Source organism: Carya illinoinensis, chromosome 14 (assembly GCF_018687715.1).
Source record: "Carya illinoinensis cultivar Pawnee chromosome 14, C.illinoinensisPawnee_v1, whole genome shotgun sequence".
Taxonomy (NCBI): domain Eukaryota; kingdom Viridiplantae; phylum Streptophyta; class Magnoliopsida; order Fagales; family Juglandaceae; genus Carya; species Carya illinoinensis.
Window position 1 is genome coordinate 26383196 of NC_056765.1, and position 14741 is coordinate 26397936.

General features: G+C 31.3%; 1 protein-coding gene across 2 annotated transcripts; it reads right to left on the minus strand.

Moving 5' to 3' along the window:
• Positions 1-7588: 7588 nt before the first annotated feature.
• Positions 7589-9409, minus strand: LOC122293897. 2 transcript variants are annotated; one of them, XM_043102346.1, is made up of 3 exons: positions 9186-9409; positions 8955-9058; positions 7589-7803 (listed from the first exon to the last, which is right to left on the minus strand). In XM_043102346.1, the coding sequence occupies exons 1-3, from the start codon at positions 9350-9352 to the stop codon at positions 7775-7777; spliced, it is 300 nt and encodes a 99-aa protein (XP_042958280.1). In that variant the 5' UTR covers positions 9353-9409; the 3' UTR covers positions 7589-7774. The 2 variants fall into 2 exon arrangements, with proteins under 2 accessions (XP_042958280.1, XP_042958279.1); XM_043102345.1 differs by having other exon boundaries at positions 7589-7901.
• Between the last annotated feature and the right edge of the window lie 5332 nt (positions 9410-14741).

Here is a 14741-nt window from a genome sequence, read left to right on the forward strand (position 1 = left end):
TCAAAAGGAGAATGAAATGAAACTTTCAATTTCTTTTTCTAGAGGAAACACTCTTTTCCTGCATAAGGTAGATCAAAATTGTATCGTATACAATAACCATTTGTGATTTGCTTTCATAAAAGGAACTGAATATAGTCAACAACACCATTGCAACAACAAACTACGTTGTCAATATTATGAGAGAAACTCAACAGAAAGACATTTGGCATGCTTCATGATGAGGTAAATTGTGTTCTGTTATTCTATTATAGGGTTTTGATTTATTTTAGTCTTAACTTTCTATTTTTAGAGTCCATGTTACAATGAAAAGATGCAGTTTATTTTCTATGATTTGGCATATTACCATGAAAATCAGGATTGGAAGTACATAGATTGAGCTTTTCTTTCTCAGATATTAATTAAATCAGAAGCACATAGATTGAGCTGGCCTGTAATGAGAGATTATCCAAAGGTAGAGAACAAAAGAATTACAGCAGTTACAATAGTACCAGATTTTCTTAATTGCTAGAAATTAGGAGACTCATGGCAAAATTATCTTGCTTACTAGAAGAAGATGAATAGATTGACTATTTGATGGGAATTTTTGTAGTTTATGATCAAATGCTTTCACATACAGATCATCCATCTTTTTTTGAACTAATGAATTACATAGAGTGAAAAGGACAAAGCAACACCTAGAATAGGGTATGAACACCACGAAATTTTCTGAGATTGTATGTGGTGAGATCTCAAAATCTTAGTTTGATAAAGGGTTTTTTCTTATCACGAAAGTTATCCAGCCATCTTCCCAAGGGACAATAATATAGGTCCATGCTGCATTTTCTTTTTAGATCATTTTTTGAACCCATGGATCAACATTCCAACAAACCAAATAGCAACCTAGCTAGCTAATAAAAAGTAAACAAATTTGGGTCTTGTAATTAATTACATCTATTTCAGTTGTTGTGTGTTAGTGATGGTGGGTGACTTTATTTTTTGACTTGATGTAAAATGTGAATGAATTTCAAAAGTTTGAAATGGAGAGCAAGGTATTTTTGAGATGCTTGTGTTGGGTGAAAATTTCAAATTTTTTGTACTTCCTTGTTCTCTTCCATTTCTAAGTAAATTCCTATCATTTCTACATTCTTAACCCATGATTTTCATATATCTTTCATGTAGAAAACTGAATGGCCTTTATTGGACAGCAAGCATGCTATAGTTGGAGGTGGCTTTGGCCGGAACATCTTAGTCATTTTTACAAAGAATAGGTGCAATAATGGTATGTGTTGGATGATTAGAGAAATTTTAGCAGTACTTTGAAATGTATCAAGCTACCCCTCCATCTATATAAATTATAATGTAAATGAATTTATAATTTGACTTGGGTAAAGATCCTTGAGTATTTTGTTGTTATTTTATATGTACCCTTTGTATTATTAAGTAAAGGAAATTAAATCTTAGCTGATCTACTAACTTTGCTTCTAATACAAGTGAAAAAAAATTACTGAAACTATATGTTTTAGCAGTAATTTTTTTTTTAATTTTGTAATTGAGTATTTGCAATGCTTTTTAGTTGTTGCAGATAGGTCAAAACCTGTTGCAATTGATCCGTTTCAGCGATTTTAGTCCTTGAAAAAAATGTTAAATGCAACAAAAGAAGCAAGTGTTGCTTTTGATATTGGATATTTGCAGCGCTTTTTGATTTTTTGCAGCAATTTTAGACCTTGAAAAAAATGTTAAATACAACAAACAAAGCAAGCGCTGCTTTTGATATGACGCATTTGCAACGCTTTTTGATTTTTTGCAGCGATTTTAATCCTTGCAAAAAATGTTAAATACAACGAAGCGCTGCTTTTGATATGGAGTATTTGTAGCGCTATTGAGAGCTTTTGTAAGGATTAAAATCGCTGGAATTGCTCAAAAGTAGCGCTCTTAATAAGAATTTCATAACCTATTTCTAGCGTTCTATTTTATACTTTGCAACGAAAAAAACGCTACAATTGATATTAATTGCAACTTTTTTTTTATATCGTTGCAATTTATAAAAAAAAAAAAAGGATTATAGCGTCGAACGTGCAAGGAATATAAAAACGCTGATCCAATACCTACTTAATTATGAATTTATAACCACTACAAGAAATTCGGCCTTTTGCAGTGCTTAAAAACGTTGCAAGGAACGTAAAAACATTGTAATTGAGATATTGCAGCATTTTTATGTAGTATTTGCAACATTTTTAAGCACTGCAAAAGGCCGAATTTCTTATAGTGGTTATAAATTCATAATTAAGTAGGTATTGGATCAGCCTATAACCTACCAAGAATCAAATGTATATATATTTGTTTAATACGCAAACATTATGCAATGCATGTATATAATATATAATATATATATGTTGGAACTTGCAACTTGGGATAATAAAAAAAAAAAAATGCAAGGTAAACCCTCATGGCCAACTGTTCTATTAAAAAAAAAAACAGAAGCTGCCATAATTGTTTAAAAGTGAACTAGTTGAAGAGATTAATTAGAGATGCAGATCATCATCGATCGAAAACATTAGAATGGAAAAATATTGAAAGTGCCAGTTTGTTTAGATATTAACCAACTGCTGATTTCACAGAGAGAGAGAGAGAAAGAGAGAGAGAGATTGCTGAGTTCATGATAATCTAACGAGTCCCAGTCACAAATATAGCATTGAATGTATCCACGATAAACTTTTTACCTAATCTCCGATATTCATAGTTCGCTCGCATTGTGTACATGAGCAAAATCGACTCTTTTAACCATCCATTTTTTTATTCTACCAAAGAATAAGGGCTCGGAATTTTAATCTTTTACCCACTTTTCTATTTCTTTCTCTTTTTTTATGTACTGTGTTGATTTTGTTGAACTCGTTTTTGTTTGGGATATTGCCTCATCCCCTCTTGTATTCATGAGTTTTAATTCAATCAATCGATGATTGCAAGGAATAATCACCTATCATAAGTCCTATCCTAGCTGTTTAGGAAGAATGAATTAACTAGTGTGAGTACTTTCAACTCAAACTTAGCACTTCTCAATTGCCTGCACACATACTCCCCAACAAAGCTAAACAATTTTTCCATACTATCCAAAGGTAAGTGTTATTAAAAGAAATACTTTAATCATAAAAAAATCTCATAAAAATGATTTGATATGAGATCATTATTTATTCTAAAAATTTAAACTATGAGAAAATGTAGATTTAATTATAATTCCTATTCTTTTTTAACATCACTTTGTAGAGTTAGGGTTCGAACTCAGTGTCCTAAAAATTTAATTAAACTGATAAAAAGATATAGATTAAATTATTTGTATTATATTTTTAACACTTGATGTGGTATGAAAGATTTTAAAAATATTTTTATTATAAAATAAATCTAACAATCATATAAAATTATATCAGTTTATAAATTTATTCTTGCAAGATCTTTTTATATAACACTTCTCAATAGCATTTTTGCTTTCAATTTTGAAAGGCACAGACAATGAAGGGTAGATAACCGTCAGAAAAGATATATGACAACCTAGCTAATATAGTAATACTATGGTGGAAGATTTTAAATAGTGTCAAATCAAAGGAATTGGCAGTTGAACTACCAAATGATCAATATAATAAATTTTCCCAAATTCAAACTTTATGTTGAACTGTCAAGTTCGACACTGCAACCGATCATATATGGGAAGAAGTCTACAGTACTAAAGTACTTGAAATTTATTTGGGTGGAATTTCTCCTTTGCTTTCAAGGATAAACATGAATGAGAAGTATTAACTACTCAAATTATGTTTGAAGGAAAAAGTATTAAAATTTTCTTTTCCTCTTTCTTTAGGTTGTGTTTGTTAAATGAAGTCAACTCCTCTACTCAAATTATTTATTATTATTCACAAATCATCTGAAATCACTTCAGTATTCAAATGTAATCTGCAGTGTCTTCTTAAGAGAATTAGTCTTCAATGGGAGCATGCATGCCACCCCAGCAAAGAGGTGCTTGCCATGGCAAATAAACAAAGCCTTTGATCAAGATAGACACCCAAGTGGACCGAAAACCTCATAAAGCATTTTAGCTTGTCTGGGATAGATCATATATATAGAGGCTCCAGGCTTCTTAATTCATGTAGCATAGAGAGTCCTCAAGATAAACTTTGAGCACCAACAAAACTACTTACAACACAAAAAACTCCAAGGCTAAAGCCTCGTGAGGCATCACTCACACCTTTCATTAATTACAAAGGAGAACCTAGCTCCAAAGTCACACACACCCACAAAAAAAAAAAATAAATAAATAAAATAAAAGAGGTGGGAGAAGAAAACTAAGAAGTGTGAGAAATTGTGACCAGTCTAACCTGACCAAACCTACTCCATAAAAGAATAATCCGTCGCAATTGTGAATTTGCAATCTTATGTGATTATAATAATAATAATAATGGAATGGGTAAGCATCGATTATAATAAATGATCTACTTAGTCAATTGCTTCATTATATATACATAAAATAAATAGAAAAATGAAAAGAGTGTTGGATTCTTGTTTATTGGAAATTAGCATGCATTTGATTTTCTTTGTTTAACAGAAAACTCAAATTAATTGATGAAAACGACACTTGAAATTCCAAGTGTCATATGTGAATGATCTTGCTTACTCCGATACATATCTTTTGTCGGTGAGTGTCTTACGTTGACAATCCACAATTTATAAATAAATAATCTTTCGGTTTCGTCATCCACATGGAGTTCCCATTGGATCATATTTTTCTATTTTAATTTGGTTTGGAAGTGCAGCAAATGAATTCAACTACACTTTTTACGATTAATTATTAAATAGACAAACACAAACCAAATTGTAGAGAATCATGTTTATGTATAATTGAATGAACAGTTTGATGACTTAATGACATGTAACCCGATTCTCTAAATAAAAAATCTAGGTTCGAAACCCTACTTCTTGTGTGTGTGTATATATATATATATATATAAACTAGGTGCAACTTAAGGACGTAAATAAGGAAACAATTTCCCTAATTCAACCTATTAGGAGATCAAATGTTTTCATCACAAGTAACAATTTTTGTGACTTGGTTAAGTACTTGTGATTGCCCAGTGACTTATAACAAACAAGGCAAAGAATTACTTTTCACTTATATATATTTTGACAAATATTTGACCTATGTAGAGATATTATATAGAACTTACAAATTGATATAACTTGATATAGTAGATTATAGAATACATTTTGTTATAAAGCATATGTAACGTATCATTTTAAACAACGTTAACGTATATGCAAAACTCGACAATTAATAGTTTCTCACTTCATATTACCATATTCTCACTTCATACTACAAATTAGCATATCTTGATATGATATGTCACATCATTTAAGATTTATAAGAATCGATCAAAATAAAACAATTCAATTGACCAAAATTTATATAACAATTTTAAGGGACCCGAATAGAGAAAATCATTCCATACCATAGACTAAGTACAATTATTTTTGCATATAGTTTATAAAAATATATAGGTTGTAAATTAAATGGATAGGGTTTTTGAGCAAATCACCATCTACACCAAATAAAAGCCAAACCTAATTTCTCCCCTAATCATTTTCTTGCCGTGTAATAATTGAATCAACAATAGTTGTCGGATTCTCCTCCAGCTTTGTAACTTTTAATAGGATCACATATCAAGCTGTCATCTCTTGCTGAAAGAAAAAGGTCTTCGAGGAAACAAAGAATCTCCTCTCACTTTCATTCAAAAGATATTCTACGTTATCAGAAGAAACCACCAATGACAGCCAATAAACCAAAGGAAATTTATAAGGTTCCCCGTCTCTTTTGTTTTGCATTATTTGTTTTAATGCAATAGTATTTTCCCTTTCCTAATTATGGGTAGTGGACCTCTTCAATTAGTATAGAAAAAGAAAAAAGAAGGAAACTATTTTTGACTTTTTGTCATTATTTTTATTAAAAGATGAATTTATATATTTTATTGTTTACACCTATTAATTGTATGGTGTTGTTTCTTAACATACAAGTCTTCAGAACATCCATGAGGTGAAGGATTTGAAACTCCACCGGCACATAAATACAAAAGAGAAGTACTACAATCACAAAAAAGATTCTATAAAAGTAAACTACAAACTTACATGTTTTCATATAATAGATTATATCTACTTTACAAGATTAATAACTTTATAATCTAACATACCACGTCAAGGCAAGTCAACTTAAAAAAACATATCTATCACAAAGGTAATGTCCCATAATTGAAGTGCAGATCTTCGACAATATTCATCGGGCTTTCAAAGACTTCAAATCATGAGAAACCATAATAACTTGTAGGAATGCCAACTTTATTGTGCATATCCTCACTTGACATTGTAGCCAAGAATAGTATCGGATGTATTTGTTCAGATAAATATAAATTACTAAATCTATCTACCTCTTCCCATTAACTTAAACTTTTGAAACAAATGGTGATTTCACATGGTATCAGAGCAGAGATCCTGAGTTCAAACCCTAACTAATCTACAATCTACCCCATTTAAATAATATACAAACATGAGGGAGAGTGTTAAGATAAATAGAAATGATTATTTTTATTACCTCTTCCTATCAACTTAAACTTTTGGTACAGATCGTGGTTTCACAATATCTCTATACCAACCATCCTCTTCCATCTATTCGTCCAACATCTCTCATTCAAACTCCATGATATTTGTAATTTACTTTTATTTCATGGTCATCTTGCCCATGAAAAAAAGAAAAAAACTAGCATTTTGTACCTTTGCGCAAACCCAAATGATCTCAACCACGATCTCGATGCTGCAATCATGGTGAAGGGGCTCTCCTCATTCCCAATACTGTCACGCTTCATTTCGTTTTAACTTGTGAAGGAGCAAACTGAAGATAATGTCATTGCTAATTTGTTATCGATCCTAATTCTTTTGTATAGAGCATACAACCCGTATTATGAATATTATTTGTAACAAGCAAAAGAACAGTTTGTAAACACTTTCCCAATAACTAGCCAACCATTTCAAAAAAGCAATGTATCAAGCACAAAACCAAAACAAGAACCCAGTAAGTCTGATTGAACAATGAATCTGCACAAAGTTTGGTGGACACTTAGGTTCAAAAGCACATTGACACAACCCATAAGTCTTCAAAGAATCATCACTAGAACCCGTCAGAAAAACACAATCATTCTCACTAAAACCCAGCATCCAACCCGAATTATGAATATTCAACATGTTTTTCAGTTTTCCTTGTATAGACAGTCATCAAGGCACCCCCAATCAGTCTTGACCTACAACTAGATATTAAGATTCTCTAAAGTCTTCCCCCAGTTTTTTATTTCATTTTTATATATAAGTATCTTCTACCAGGTTATTTGTCATGATCAAGTGAGTAATGTTAATGAAACTGAATTTCACAATGAATCAAGTACATCTATATTTCTAGACAAAGTTCAAACAATTTTGTGTTATGAGAAAATATCCTTCTTTCAACTAAGGAAAGCAATGTGGATCCAACATCATCCAATTGTGTAACTATAAACAACTCTTCCACCTACATCAGTTTTTAAATTAGTTTTTGAAAACCAAAAGAGGACTTGTATATTCCCTTCCAAAAAGTACACCGCAAGAGAGACAATTTCTTATGGTTCTGTATATTTCAATCATCACCATCATAGTGCTATAAAAAAATAGGATAATTTCAGGAAATAGTTCGACAGTTGATATTTACTATAAGAGAGTTAAAAAGCATCTTCAGCGATCAAGCCTGGAAGACCTGAGCTCCAACTTCTGCAAGGAAATAATCAGCCAATCATAAATTTTGAACAAACCCTTGATCTTGCCATCCATTCAGTACTAGATGGGACTGACATAGCTCACAAATCTACCTGTCATCAGGAGAGGGAAAAAATGACTTACAACTTTGCATCTAATAGTAGCAATCAACAACCTTTCAATAATCCTAAAAATACAAGAATTTTCAACCGATACAACAAGCTTGATGCTGCATATATAATTTCCATTTGAATGGGCATAGAGAATAAGGTAGAAATGAAAGCCTATTTTTCCTTTTTTAACCCTCAAAGCTTTTTTACGCTGTTAAGTTCCTAGTTTCTACCCTTTATCTTTGCTCCTGTTCAAAAAATGCTGCATAGCAAAACTTCAAATAAGGAAATTCGCCCTCTGTCTCTCCCTACAAAACATCAATCCTTTTAACATAACAATGATAGGTGAAAGAAAGAAAATCATGGATCTAACATTGTTCAAGATAATAGACTTCAATTCAATTGAAGCTCACACAGTAATTGAGATTACTTATGCCTAACTTTTAATTTATAAAACCGAAAAAGCATTTGAAAAGATGCTGCGTTCTCTCTTCTTTCCTCAGAATCAAACGCAACCTTAGAAATGGTTTGCATATAGCTATACTAAGAAGATCCAATAAATTTATATGGCATGTTCATTGTTTAAATTTATATGGCATACGGTGTCACCCACTGCTATGTTATTTCCTAGCGAAGCAAATTAGATTGTCATGTATGCCTACAATCTGCTTGCTCAAGAAAATTGTCATTTTTGCTGTCCATCTCCTCGGGATGCGCATCTTACTGAACTCTACAGGTTTAGTTGGAAAAAGATGAATGTTTATTTTGGTTAATCCCTAACTTCTTTACCAGAAACAACTCAAATCTTCAATCATGAATGGTAATCAGCATTCAAGATAAGATCGGGTTACACAAAAATACCCAACACCAAAAATTGTACAGAACTCTGCCTGCCAACTCAAAAAGGTCGGACAGCAGCCACATGCTTACTAGTACGAGTTGAAAACGAAATCATATGAGAACCGTGCATACGTGCGTGATAAGGCTTTCCTGAAATTACCAGCCGAAAAATAAAACGAAAAATTTCTAAGTAGCTCCACACACAGAGGGAGATACCTTCGGTGGACGTGCTGGCTTCGCTAGGGAGTTTGGACACAAGGCAAGCCGAAGCGATTGCAGAGTGGATGGGCAGAAGAGAGCTCAGTTCTCGTCGGACCAATCTTTTCAAGCCAGTCGATATTAAAACGGGAATTAGCTATGAGCATCAGATTAGAGAATTACACAGATAGAGAGAGAGAGAGAGAGAGTAATGATAAGAATAAGAAGATGCAGAAGAGAGAGCAGTGCCTTGGAGAAGAATGATGAGGGGAAAATGGAGTCCGACGAGGCACGAAATTCGACGGAGTCGGTGGAATCGAAAATCTTCTTGTCGCTGAAGAACAAGAAGAAATTTTGGATGCTCTGCACATTGCACGCACTAGAGTAGATCTTCCAGCAGCCATGGAAGCTGCCATTTTTGTCGCTTCTCTCAGTCGCCAGCAAATCCAAAACCTCCGCAAAACCCACCAGTGCAGATAATGGACGCCTAAACGAAACTGATGGATCTTGTTGGATTGGACACAAACTTTTCGGGCCCAAATAATCAGGCCCACTACCTATTCTAAGAAAAATATTATTTTAGTCTCTCTTAAATTGTAGTCCTTGGCTCCTTACGTCATTCTTTCTCTCAATATTTTCGTCAATATTATATAATTAATTAATAATTAAAATATTTTTTTATAAAAATTTACATAAATTAAAAACTCTTGCAAAATATTCTGAATTTATTTTTGGCCATGTAGACAAAGATTTTAAAAATAAAATGTATATTGATTTGTTAAAAAATAATATTAAATACAAATCTCAAATAAATAAGCTCTGCATAGGTAATTTGTAAAAATGTGGTTCTCATTTAAAAAAATATTTTTTTTTCACTTTTCAAGATGGAGACGGTATCTACCGTCCACCTTTTTGTAAAGGTTTATGCGTAACTTGTTTATTTCGAGTTTGTACAAATTATTTCTCTTTGTTAAAATAGATAAAAATTGTATTTATTATCTAAAATGTAGAGAAGTTTTATAAAAGAGAATGTGAAGGCTACTCATGCATACATGGAACAATGTGTCTATAGATCATTATCTACTCATTCTTTATTAAATGATATAGATGGACCTAATTATCATATAATTTCTATTCTAATAATTAATAAAAATAATTTTACAATCTAACAAACTACATCAAGCAACATCAGTTTACGAAATTAATTTTATGTAATCACTTTGTAGTTAGACTATTTCTCCTTAAAAAATATATATGCTTCTCAAATGCTCGAGAGACATATTACAATTTAACGGTTTGAATTATAACCTATATTTTGTTTAATACAATGAAAAATACACTTAGTAAAATACATAATTTAATAGTGTATTAGAAGAGATACACTCAAATCCTTTATGACTTTCAACATCACACTCCACAAATTGCAAAGAGGAATATTGTAGACACACCCTTTCATTATGATCAATATTTTTCTTGATTTATCATGTCATTGATTTTAATATGTTCAAGATTTAGATATTAATACACTTATACTTTCAACTTATCAATAGTTCAAAGATATAATGTTATGAGATTTATAATTTTGCAATGCACATTTGAAAGGGGATGGCAATTTCGAAGTTTAAAATATACATGGCTCTAGAATTAGACTAGTTTGAACATATCGATGGAAAAGAAAAATGATAGACATACAATCATTTTTAAGATCTTTTATAGAATTATGTTTTAAATTAAATGTATTTTTGTAAAATAATTATACATGTATCATGACTCGGTCGAAAATGATTTAGAAAAGCCATAGTACATGGAGTATGGGACAAATTCCTTTGAATCTAATTGAGGATAGAGCCCTATTAGATATGGCAATGTCGTTTTTGGACCAAAGTTCCACACATATCGCTTTCATCTTCAAAAACGACGGGCCGTTGTTTTGGTAAAATATTGTACATACAATAAAAGGTTGCTTTCCCCAGTTGCTGTCTCTGTGTCTTTGCATGCACAACTATACCCAGCTTGCAAAAAAATCTTCATTTCAGTGAGAAATGAGAGAGACAGCTTTTACACTACAAAATATTACAATATCAAATAATAACAAAACATTCTAATTAATTAATACAGATCAAAGTATTCTTAAAAGATAATTGTGGATAATTTAATCCATCCATGCTTGTGGAGTAATCAACCCCATCAATGTTTTCTACCCTAATATTGATGGAAGGGAAACTATTGATGTATAACATGGTTTGTGTCACCTAAGAGCACTGCCATTTGAGCCTAGTCAAATTTTGGCTAACTTGAGTAAAAGTGGTCTGCATTAAAATAGTCAAAACTACATAACTTCACTTTTGGGCTATAGTAATTCCATTTCTTTCTCCAAATTTGGTCAATTACTATTCTTCTCTAAAACAATATTTTACTCTAAAAATATTCTCAAATGTGTTTGTTGGATAATTAAATTGAGAAAAAAATAGTTAGGAAACAATAATTTTAAGTAAAAATTAAATTATTAATTAATATATGGAGTGTATTTACAAAATATAAAAAAATTTAAAAATTATTATTAAATATATAATATTATATTATTATTTTAAGTTTAAAATGAATAGTCCAATGTGTATTTAGGGGTGAACAAAATAACCGGTAATCGAACTCAGCCGAAAATTTCGACCCGAACCGACACAAATCAACCGACCCGGAAAGCAAAATTCGGAATTCGAAATCTTCCGTAACCGTTCCGGTCAAAAGGTTCGGAATCGGGTTATTAACCGATTTCCGTTTTTTTGGCCGTCTTCTTTCTTTGGGCTTTTGTTCTCTGGAATTTTTCATGTATTGTACTTTGTAAGCAAAGAAAATCTTTTGAAGGAAAACGAAGGCAACGAAAAATTATGGATGTAAAAGACAATGTCTAATACAAATTCATGTAATAAGATTTTGAAGTTTGCACCCAAAACACCAGAGAAGGACGTGAGAGTGCAGAACAAACTAATTTCCAAAGAAAAAAAATTTATGTGCAGATGGAACAGAAAATGAGAAATGAGAGAAGCTAGAGAATGAAATTATCAAAACAAGAGTTGGCACCAATGAATTCCAACACAATAAAGAACTCTTAAAGCCTGTGATTCATCAATTGCTGCCATTTCCACTCCATTTAAGGAGGATCACAATCTGACAAGGGAGGCAACCATGGTATTTATCCAAATAAAATGCCACAGGAGAAACCAATGTGAAAAAAGCACCGGCCCAAGGTGATCACAGAAGGAAAACGCCGACTCCAAGATAGAAGTTATTGCAAGATTTCTCTGCTAACTCAAAGATGATGAAGCAATTATCAATGACGATGAAGAAAATAGAAGTAAACAATATTTTAGGCTTTATCTGGGTTTATCTGGTTTGATCTGCTTTATCTGGTTTCAGATCTTGTTCTCCGAAACTTGATCTTCAAAAGATCTTCTTGAACATTCTGATAGCCCACTTGAAAGGGAAAACAAATATAAAATGAAGAAGATGATAAAAAATAAAAAATAAAGATGACTTGCATTAACAACGACGTGACTTAAAGTAAATTGAAGTACTAGACTAGTCTGCATGTTAGGCCATATAAAATGAAGAAAATGACAAAAAAAACAAAAAAGTAGATGAATTGTCGAGTCATTAACTGCAGTCTACATTGACTGCTATCACAAAGGCGTATTTAAAATATGAAAATAAAAACGGGTCGGGTCGGAAACCCGCTTTTCCGAAAATTGAAATCAGTTCGGTCAAACGGGTATTCGGCTTATCGGTATAAATTGCAGTCATTTAATCGGGTCGATTCGGAATTTGAACTTTTCGGTTCGGGTCGGGTCGGATGAACAGTCTTATGTGTATTAATATCTCCATTGATTTTATTTTTAGCCAAAACCTCAACTTTTAGCTAAATTTTAGACTTGACAATGAGTGTAACCTATTGTGCTTTTAAAGAGAAAGGAAATCATGGCCATAGCTAGCAAAAAGATGACTATGTAGATCAATAGTCTCAAGGATCCAGGAACGAATATTGATTCAATGTAGTATTAGGTTATATTTAGTAAGTAAACTAGTATCAGCATACTTCACTATTATTTATAGATCATTTAATATCATTTCAGCATCCAAATGTAGGCTTAAGGAAAAGGTTTTGAACTTGTATTCAAACTCTGCACTTTAAACTCCGTTTAATTAAAATGTCTCACATATTGGGTATATTTTGGGCAATTTGACTTGCATAGGGCGGACCTACATTGATGCTTGGAACGAAAATAGCATGACAGGCAAAAAGGTGGTCGTGCATTAACACAATAAGCACGGGAAAACGCCATGCTTGTTTGTTTCATGATAGAGTTTTATAGCTAATTAATCTGAATAATCAACGCGCATGCAAGCAAAAATCACGCTCTATGGAAATACAAGTACTCATATTACACTAACAAATAAAGTGAAATTATCATTTTATTTTACCCTTGAGTCAGTTTTCTCTCACTTACCGGACAACCACAACTAAACAAATGAATCTTTCAAATTTGAGAAATGATATTTGTAATTGTAGTTGTGCAAACGCCGTACAGCTTTTTAAAAAAAAGTGAATTAATAGAGGACCCACATGAAAAAAAATTAACATTTTAATTGTAGACCTCACTCTTTTTTAAAATGATTGTGCAGTGTTTACACACTTCACAACTATATGTAGCATTACTTTTCAAATTTATAGTAAATCTTAGGCGTGGTTTGGTTTGGTAGATCATCATATATAATTATTATAATTTTTTAAAACTTCCATATAAAATATAATAAATAATTTAATTTTTTTAAATCTTAAAATAAAAATTATATTAAAAAATTATTTTATGACAATATTTTATTCAACTCTCAACTTTAATCTTATCTTATTTGTGTAACCAAACGAGACCCTATAGAAGTCAATTCTCCATCTCCTTCCTAATTCTCAACTACTGCATAACATTATTTTTGTGTGAACTGCAAGATCTAATTTATTTGTGAAGCTGAAACAGTGAATTTATTCTTGAGGTTCATTCGGACACAAAGATGAGATGTAGAACTTTTAAAATTATCAAAATTTCTTATATTTCCATTTCCAAACATCAGTTAAATATAAAATATTTTTCAATTTCAAATCTTTAATATTATATCTAATCATTATCTAAATATAAAAATTAATACAAATTTCAAAATAAAAATAATACTAAAAATTATATTTAAATATTTTTCTAATTTTATAATATCTTTATTCAATTTTTTCTCTCTCATCTATCAAAATTTAATAAAATATCATGATTCAAATCATTTTATTATTATTTACAAAATTTTAAAATACTCAAATCATTTTATTATTAGTCACAAAATTGTGAAATACTAGAATGAGACTAGCCGTTAATTTCTTTGATTTTTCCATGTGAACCGCATGTTGTGACTGCTACCATTCTTTTCAAGGATGCATACATATGGAAAGCTGATGGTACAAACTTATATAAATATATATATTATATATATATATATATATTATTCAACCGTTGCATGCCGGCACAAGCAAAAAGGTTGGAAAAAGGTTCACTTTGCAGTTAAAAATTAATGCTGGGTTTGCACTTTCAACATAAATTAATAAAATAGAGGCGTTACACCTTCTAGTAAGACACATCTCTTTTATCAAGAGAGATAATTTGGCTTACATATGATAAAGTATTTATTTAACATAAAGTTTGGATGATATTACTTATAAAGGATTGTATTGCTTTGATGATACACCTAATGTATCACTTGATGGAAAAGTCT

Excerpts from the sequence above, each read along its gene's own strand:
- LOC122293897 (XM_043102345.1), bottom strand. The coding sequence starts at position 9,352 with ATGGCAGCTTCCATGGCTGCTGGAAGATCTACTCTAGTGCGTGCAATG. Across the intron at positions 9,059-9,185 it reads CCTCATCATTCTTCTCCAAG|ATTGGTCCGACGAGAACTGA; the intron begins GCACTGCTCTCT and ends TGGCTTGAAAAG. Across the intron at positions 7,902-8,954 it reads AGCCAGCACGTCCACCGAAG|GTAGATTTGTGAGCTATGTC; the intron begins GTATCTCCCTCT and ends TCCTGATGACAG.